Source organism: Anneissia japonica, unplaced genomic scaffold, assembly GCF_011630105.1.
Source record: "Anneissia japonica isolate Jap-2015-1 unplaced genomic scaffold, ASM1163010v1 scaffold285010_len649756_cov215, whole genome shotgun sequence".
NCBI classification, from domain to species: Eukaryota; Metazoa; Echinodermata; class Crinoidea; order Comatulida; family Comatulidae; genus Anneissia; species Anneissia japonica.
The window spans coordinates 442,753-452,262 of record NW_022699253.1 but is presented as its reverse complement, the minus strand read 5'-3'; the positions used below and the strand labels follow the sequence as shown (position 1 = coordinate 452,262).

General features: G+C 36.1%; 1 protein-coding gene across 2 annotated transcripts in view; it reads left to right on the top strand.

Moving 5' to 3' along the window:
• The window catches only part of LOC117102925 (aquaporin-7-like), a 39,355-nt gene that overhangs the window by 11,274 nt on the left and 18,571 nt on the right, over positions 1-9,510 (top strand). For both annotated transcript variants that reach the window (XM_033243381.1, XM_033243383.1), the window contains exon 2: positions 6,559-6,694. In XM_033243381.1, the coding sequence (XP_033099272.1) occupies positions 6,559-6,694 (136 nt within the window). The remainder of the gene's footprint in view (positions 1-6,558; positions 6,695-9,510) is intronic.

The following is a 9,510-nucleotide window of genomic DNA, read 5'->3' as shown; positions in this document are numbered from 1 at the left end:
TTACCACAGGCCATGGTGAAACTAACCATTCGTACAGATTCAACTATTGGGGGCGCTAAATCGTGACGTTCACTTCCGGTATGTGTGGCAAAACAATTAACGAAAGCGCCCAGTAATTAGATTGGACTAGGCCCACATCATGTTGTATTTGTTGATAATCGCGATGGATTGTCTCACCAAGACCTAGCACATTTATTAATGCTCCATATAAATCGGCCATTGAAACAAACCGAATAAACAAGTGAAAAAAATGACAAAATTACTCAAAATCAAGACACTAGCAAACACGCGCGAAATTAATCAAGATGTTTGTGTGTGACGTTTTATTCCAGGTCACAGCTCATGCGTAATTGCCTGACAGCCTGAGGAAGGTCATTCACTGTGATGACTTGGGAAGTTTACCCGACTCACGCTGTTCGGATTGGACTTTCCTGCTAGGTAAAACTAACCTGGTCAGTTTTCCTGGGCAAGCGGGACTCGGTTAAATTAACCGCGCGGCTTGGGTAAGTTTCCTGTCAGGTAAACTTCCTGTGCTGTTCGCACTGGACTAATTATGGCTAAAATTATGACTAAAAAAGTCCAGTGCGATTGTGGCTTTAAAGTTATTTTTTGCACACGCTGATGATAAAATAATTTTAAAATAATAACATTTAGTACTGCTCGCAATACTTAAATTTAATCTAACCTATATCCTAACATAGTTTTGTACAGCTATCGGACAAAAGAAGGAACGTGTAGACAGATCCAAGCTTCAAAATGCCAACAGGGATTTAAAAAAACAAAAACCGGTTTTTACTTCTTCACCAAAAAGTGACAGATTGGAAGTGGGCAATTCGGAGAGAACACCTAGTTCGGGTGCCATTCACCAACGAGTCTTTGAAAAGGCATCCCCAAAGGTAATTGACAAACCTGATATGCTACAGTATATACAGTACTAACATTCATGGAGTTACTAAAACAGTTGTTACATATTTTAGTCAACGGCGGCCGAACGTTTTTGAAAGTAGGGGGGGGGACGACATTTCATAAGGTGCAGTAGGCTTATGCGAGCGACGCGAGCTTCTGGGCTGAGTGCCAGCCGCCAAGGGCCCCCGGTGGAGCCACGGATATTTTACGAAGTTTGGTGAATTTTATAAGTTACTTTATAGGCATCAAGCTACTGGGTCCCTTTGAATCCGCCACTGGGTACTTTAGCAGATGGAGGATCTATACCACCTCAGCCCCACATGGTTGGGCTGAGGTAAGAATATTTGTGAATATGGCACCTCTAGATGGCCGGAAATTTCACTCTCAGACTTAAAATTTAAATGTAATTTTTCTTATATCCCCATTAAAAAAATGTACAATTTAGTCCCCCCACCCCCGCCCTTGAATGCGCCACAGATTTCCAAACAAAGTCGAAGTTGAGATTGCTTCCACGATCTCAATGAATTGTTTATCATGAGGGTTATCCTTAATATGGGTTCCCCGATGAAAACTTTACTTTTCCCCCGATGGATACAAAAATACCCGTTTATGTAGCCCGAAAATGATACTCCAACTGTGGCGAGTCCAGGAAGTCGAAACACAGGGGACACCTAAGGAGGGTTTTGCGTAAATAGAATGTCCACCAACCTCATCCCCACAAAAGTTGGGGCTGGGGTAAGAAAAATTATGATTATGGCACCTGCAGATGGCCAGAAATGGCACTCTCAGATTAAAAGTTGAATACAATTTTGCCTGTTTTCTCCATTTAAAAAAAATAATTTTGAAAAAAAAATTAGGAGGTTGGGGGGGGGGGGGGGGGCGGCCGTGCTGTCTTGGTTCCACCTTGAATCTGCCACCGTTCAATATAACACTTGACATAGCCTATCATTTTGTATCACAAATGATTAATTCCTAATGTCAAGCGAAAGATTTTTTTTATTCGAACGATTTTTTTTTTCACAATACAGTTTTTTCAACCAGGAACACATTAACTACAGTGTACTGTAAATTCTGTAGTTAAATTGAACCTTCAGAGAACTTTTTTTAAAAAAATAGCATAATTGATTTTCTTTAAATTAGATGAAGTTTAAATGTGGTTATATTCCGCTAGTTTGAAGGATTACTGTAAGCCAATCAATTAAATACACTTACTATACATCTTCGTGGTTAGTATAGAGAGAACGAGAGCGTCGCTCCATTAAGAGTGCCTACTACCTCCCCCATATGTATCCTAAATACAGAATTCACGAGGGCTGGCGACTTTTTCTTCATGCTTGAGGATGGGTTTTAAGGAAACTTTACAGACGCGCGTATACAGTCGTCAATCAACATTTAGTTACTTAACTCAAAAAGGGAACTCGTTAGAAAATGGAAAAAAAAAAATCTACATTTTTTATATTGATAATAATAAGTTGCATATAAACAGATTTATAAGATGCATATAAACAAGGTGTCTAAGCACATAATAATAATAATAATAATAATAATAATAATAATAATAATAATAATAATAATAATAATAATAATAATAATAATAATAATAATAATAATAATAACAACAACAACAACAACAACAACAACAACAACAATAATAATAATAATAATAATAATAATAATATAGGGATTCTTCTTGCAACATTTTCGTTTAAGAGCGAGAATAGCCTAGCAAATTAGTGTTTCACGCTGTATTTCGCACCGACATAAACTGTTTTTGGGTCATTTTTGTGTTCCCTTTGGTATTTGAGAGGCAATTATTTTCTGATTGCTGTATTTGTTTCAATTGTATTGCTTGAAAAAAAGTCACCATCATTTTTCACTTTTCGATTGGTACTATGCTGACCACACACCGCGTAGAGGCTACATTTGTTCCTCTTTTTAGCGACTTCGTTGGCTTTAAATTGCCATTTCGGCTGTTTACCAATCAAATATCTTGTTGTTCCCCCGGTAAAATGAGAGCTGATTATTCATAGATTCTTCTCATATAAAATATATTCCCATTGGATGAAAAAATTCACCATCAAAACACTAATTTCAATATGAATGAACAATCCTGTCTAGGCATTATGCCCGCAAATTCGAAGCTTTGGTATATAGCCTTCCGCCACTGTTAATGAATCTGCGTTGTACTGTTGTTGTATCTTTTGCCTTAAATTGGCCAATTTCCTTTAGGTATTTCATTTCCACCTTCTACATACTCATTAAGTAATATGTTGTCAACATTTACTGAGTGTTATTGACTTAATGCAAATTTAAAGGCACACAAGGGTCTAAAACATACGGTTGTAGGTTTCTCTGCCAGCTGAACGTACGATTATTGAGCAGGTCCGGGATAGCCGGATTTAGGCTGGCTAGGAAAAGTGCGTCGTAAAATATGAATGACCGTTATAGCTTAAATTGTAAAATGGTTAAACTAGTACAGTACTACTGTTAATAATATTTAAGACTCAAACAATGCATAAAAACCAAAGGTAGGCCTATTAATTACGCCTTATAAAATGAGCGAGTCTAAACGATAACAAAGGCTTCTGAAGGTCACTTCGCTGCAGTGAATATGAGCCGATTAATTGATTGTTTCGTTGCAAAAATGTGGCCTAAGAATTCATAGTTCGTAAAATGTTTGTCACTGGTGCTGTAAACAGTCACAAAAAAAGTGGGTAGGCCAATGGCTTACTAAGGCGTACGTACGCCTTAGTAAGGCGTACGTACGCCTTAATAAGCTGTACGTACGCCTTAATTAGGCGTACGTACGCCTTATGTACCCCGTACGTACGCCTTATTAGACCGTGGGTTGAGGCTCCAAAATCGGCTTAGTTTACGAATTCTGTGACCCACCAATCCAGGCTACTTGGCATTCGCACAAAAATGTTTTATTGAAACATAAGATAATTGTCGGCAATCGTAAATTTGGGGAAACTGTAAATGAGAATTTATCTTCGAAAAAATAATTGCGTTCACGAAAGCAGTACCCAATCACAGCACACTTACCATACCTGTTAAGCATTGATGTGACGCTATTAGCCAATCACAAGCGTTCTTGTAAACTCGGTAACTAATATAAACAATGTCGCGAGGAAAGTGACAATTTGTAGCAATTTGGACGAAAGTTCTTCGGTTTTAGTGGAATATTTCAATATGATATAAGTATATCATAATAAAATACATTGGTAATACTGTAGTAGTAAGATTGTTGAGGTAGTAAATCGCATTTCCCGTCTTCCCTCGACTATCATACCGTAGTTTTTTGTATTAAGCCAAAGGCGACCGTGCTTTACTGAATGTGTACTGTGTTATTTACCTAGGCCTACATGTATGCATAGTAGGAAGGGCAAGATGTATGTTTATTGACTTTGAATGAAAGACAGAAATATATAATATAATATTTCGATTCTATTTTTTTCCGTTTTGTTTTGTTTTTTAATACATTAAAAAAAATTTAAAAGAAAACTGAGACTGAATTACTTAAAAAAATACTGAACACATTGAGGCTGATGTAAAATTTCAAATGTTTTTTTTTTCATGCAATGATCAGTATTTCTTGCCATGCCAGTTGAATTCTGTTTAGCTGCTTGAAGACCTTGATAATATGGACTTAATGAATGAATAAAAGTAATTGATGATTCCAATGAGGAGGTAAACAAATAAATATTTAATATAGGTCAGTTCAGCCAGTTGCATCCCATCAGCACTTTCATTATCTCTCTGATCATTCACTAGGTATATAAATTTAAATACACAACAGTAACCACGAAGGTTGGAAGAAGTTTATGACAAAAGTCTGAATACTTTTATGTGAATATTATTGAAACACTGTAGCACACTGTAGCTGACTATAGAGTTCAATCCAATCCACTTATGAACATGTGTTAAATAATACAATTATATAATATTATCAATGTAGCCATCCAGTATAAACAGTTTAAAAGAAACTAGAAATAATGACAGTTCTGCTGTATTCAATATAATTTATCAGTAAGTGCTGTTCCGTTATTTTCTTCTTTTCATATTGCATTGTAAAATACCATACAATGCCATTCAAAAAGTCAATGCAAATTTTTATAAAGAAAATAAATGTGTTGTTGATAACTGTTCATACAATGAAAAATTAAAAAATATATGGTAATATTTCTCAACACAGTGTATGTTATGATGTTATATCAAACAGATAACAACATTCATCAAACAGTATAGTTCCAATCAGATAAGACTACAGTAATTTTAATTGATTCATGCCTATAATATGGCCTGAATTGCGACCAGATACTTATATCCCTCAGTAACAAGGCTTCATCCTGATTTGCAATAGCAGCCTCAACTAATTCCACCACTCAATGTTTCACATCTTACTAATTTCTCAATGGTTATTTCTCTATTAAAAGTACTTAACATGTTATTGTTCCTTGGGAGAACATGACTTCGACCAGGTTGAAGCATTTCTTAATTCTTGATTTCAGCTGATGCAGAATGAAGCAAAATTTGCTTTGGTTGTGGTTCATCAATTTCCATTCACTTGAGTCTGTGGTCTGTGAAAATTAATTAAACAAACTAATTCAAAAGAGAGGTTACTGTGATTGTTTTATGATCAAATGTGTAACATTCCCTATATAACTCTATAATGAATCAAAAGAGTAAATATAAGCATAGTTTTTTTTAGTTCATATTTATTCAAGGCCTAGAGCTAGGCCTCCTAAGGGTAGTAGATAGTAGCCCTAGCCTAGCCTACTGTTTAGGTCTCAGGTGTAGCAGGGTATCAGAGGCCTAGGCTGGACAGGCCTAATACTGGTAGAAAGAGGAGATAAGTCAAGTCTCTGCAAATCCTTTCTACGCATTGTCACATATTTCTCTGCTCCCTTGTCACAGACCTAAACAAGGGTAGCCTACAGTGTTCCACAGAGTTTGCATGAAATGGACTCGTCGGTCATCGTTCGCACATATGTAGGCCTACATTGTTTCGACAATGGTCGTGACTTTATTGTTGACCTTTGGCATAAATTGAATCTAAGCCTTGCGATTGGTCCATCGGCCGCGAATTCGCTCGCGAATCCGAAAAAGTTGGTCTTGGAAGAATTCGCAGACGAAGCCTCCGCGACCACCACGCGCACCACGTGGAAGTTCGAATATTGGGCGTTCGCGTGTTCGACTACAAATTCGTTTGCATGTTCACATTGGAAACGCCAGTCGCGTCTTCGATTCAGCCGCGCGCGCCACATTTCGACGCGAAATTCACTTGATCGCTTTCAGCACCTGTCTCTTATACACATCTAGATGTGTATAAGAGACAGCTGTTTGTAAAATAAACATGACCAGTTTATTATCACTGGGGATTTAAATTTTAGAAAGATCAACTGGGAAGATCACTTCGTTGATCGGTCGAACTTTTGTTGTTGAAAAAAAAAAACCCTACTTACGGTACAGTACCCATAGGCCTATTTGACTTGAAATTCCTTTGAATGTGAATTGGTAGTCAGCGAAACTGTTTACTGCAAATGGTTTTATGCAAAAAGGAATTTCTAATCAAACCTAATGAAAACCGATGAAGTTTTTTTTTTTATTCGGATATTACATTATCTTATTGCATTAACTTTACTTTTGCAGTTCATAGCAGATGGAACGGTTGCCACCGCGATATTCTACACGCCGGAACCCACCGATGCATCAAGCGAAATCTTGTATATCAACGTTGGAATTGCTTTTGGCTACACCATTGGCTTGTACATCTGTAGAGAAAATGGTAACGAAAACAAGTTATAACAATTATTTAAACTGAAATTGCAGTCGTTCCGATTCTCCGATTTGGTTTTTGGCGGTCGATATTTTATTATTTATTTACACAATATTTTGTGAGTGCAGTTCATCCAGCCAGAGCTCATCAATAGATTTGGTGCCCCGGTTAAAATGGCCCCAAATAACAGGTAGTTAAAAATTCTGTATTAAAACTGTTTTTTTTTAAATCATTAAACTGAAATAATTTAGTTTATAAAAAGGAATCTAACATCAAATAAATTGCCATTTACATTTTACTTTTTGCAGGAATGACATATTCAACATTAATAAAATATTCAAAGATAAAAAAAAAAGCCATGAATAACACTTTTTTTCCATTTAAATGTTAAAAAATAGCAACAACATATTCAATAAATCAACATAAAGCATGCATTTAATAATACTAAAATAATTTATTTATGGCCAATTACACGGAATCACAATTTCCAGAAATTCAATCCGGGTATTGGTAAACCCCACCAACAATGAGTTTATATGAACATCAAATTATAATTTTTTTTTTTTTTTTAGAAATAGAGAGTTCACAATCATAATTAAAGGGTTTGGATGTTGTTTGCAGTGTGTTTGGAGGTTTGTGGTGTATTTGCAAGTATTTTTTTCACGAAAAAAATCAACATTTTAACCAAAAAATAGGTTCTTAACATATATTTAATTTTATTTTTGATACACCAAGTGAGTCAATCAAAATTGAATTGTTTGGTTTTCTACAGTGTGTTTTGGGAGGTTTGTGGGATTTAGAAATACCATTTTATCCTACCATAATTACCCTACCCTCCCAATTACACGCCATTTTAATTCTTAGCATAATTGCCATATTTACATATGTGTATATATAGTATTTCATTTTACATTATTTAGTATAGTTTTAGGCACTTAAATTCAGTTGGCGGGGAGTAAAAACCAAGTATGCAATTAAATAAGTTGCTTAAATAAATGTAGGCCTATTCCTAATTATTTATTTTACTTTAAAAACAATATATGATTAACAAATACTTCTTTGAAGTAACTCTAAACAGAACATTTATTGCTAAGTTTGTGAGAAAGTAGGTAAGCCTTTTCCTTTTCCCATACATAAACTTGTGATTAAAACACACAATTGATCCACATGCTTTAACTACTGTTTATTTGCACTGTTTGTAACATGTAAAGTTATTTAATTTTGATACTTAACAAAAGTGAATTTTGTGGTTATCTATGATTTGCATATTTTGGTAGTTGAAGTACTGTATATATGTCATTCCTCTACATTGTTAGTGAAATAACGTTTTTAAAACTTATTTCTACTATCGAAAAATGTTATTCAATGGCCATTGTTTTCCGATAATCTCTCAGTACATTATTTGCATCTGTTGTGTAACTGTATTTGTTATTGATTCAATTCTTGCTTTTTACAGCTATTATTTAAATATTTTAAGATTTAAAAAAAAATTTTTTCTATTACTGAATTTTTTCATTGGGGCCATTTTTACCTACTTGTCAATTGGGGCCATTTTTACCAGGGCCATTTTTACCGGGGCCATTTTTTCCAGGGCCATTTTTTCCTGGGCCATTTTTCCGGGGCCATTTTTACCTACATTCGACATGGGTACAAAATATAATGTAAACATACACATCGTAAACCACAGTGCGCTCATTGAAAACAGTATATATTGAAAGAGTTATGATGTTTTTTTAGACAGCGACCCAAAGTAAAGTAAAAGGCCTATGTTTCTTTTTAAATAGTGATTTATAATTACTTTGGCAATCTAAGTGCATTTATAGGCTCTGGAATGCTGCTAGTGTACGGTAGGCTAGACATACAGTTAGGATAGGTCTAGGCCGCACTGTGAGTGTTAAGCCTTTTTATCGTAGGTAAGTTGAGCAAAAATTTATGAATTATTTATCAGTGTCGGAATGCATTACCAACGCATGCGCAATCTTGCTTCGCTGAACCAATTCCTCCATGGCTGAACCTACTGTATTTCGCTGCAGTCTTCCGATCGCATAATAATATAACAATATAGAAGGAGATTGGAAACGACCCGAGATTTCCTTTGTTCTTCCATCCCGGCGATTCGTTGTGTGTTGCATGCTTTTTATTTGATAATGCAAATCCAGTCAACACTGTTGCAGCCAAGCGAATGCTTACTGCTCATGCTCAGTTCTAATCACTGAGCAATGTAAATGAAAACAACTACCGAATAGGCGTCCCTGACATCGTAGCCGAACTTGTTCGCGGCCGAGAAACGCCCCTAGGCCTATAATGGCTAGGCCACACTGTAGGCCTAAACTAGGGCATAATTTAAGGCAGTATTTCATATTTATAATCATGTAATCAATAAAGATATTCAAAACGCACATCAGCCGGCGACGACTCCACTAAATGGCTCGAGCAATATGCACCAGGGCCCGGGGCAGGGAAGGAGTTGCTATATGCCTCTAAAATATGCCTATCTCTGTAGTCGAGTAGGTAGAAAGTAGAAAACCAGTGGCGTAACGATGGGGTCGGGGGCCCTGTTTATTTCTGAGACTGGGGGCCCTTTTTGGGCCCCGGTCACCAATTCCATCGTGGGATTTTAGATGTGCATTGTTATTCTAAATGTTTTAACGACAAACAAATGATATAATATGGATCCAGAAAATTGAGGCCAGGGAGGGACTTTCACAGTTGAGTCTATACCACCTCAGACCCACCTTTAAATGGCAGGAAATGACACTTCACAGACATAACATTTTTTTTTTGTCTCCAGTTAAAAAATAATTTTAAAAATTTAGTGGCGCCCC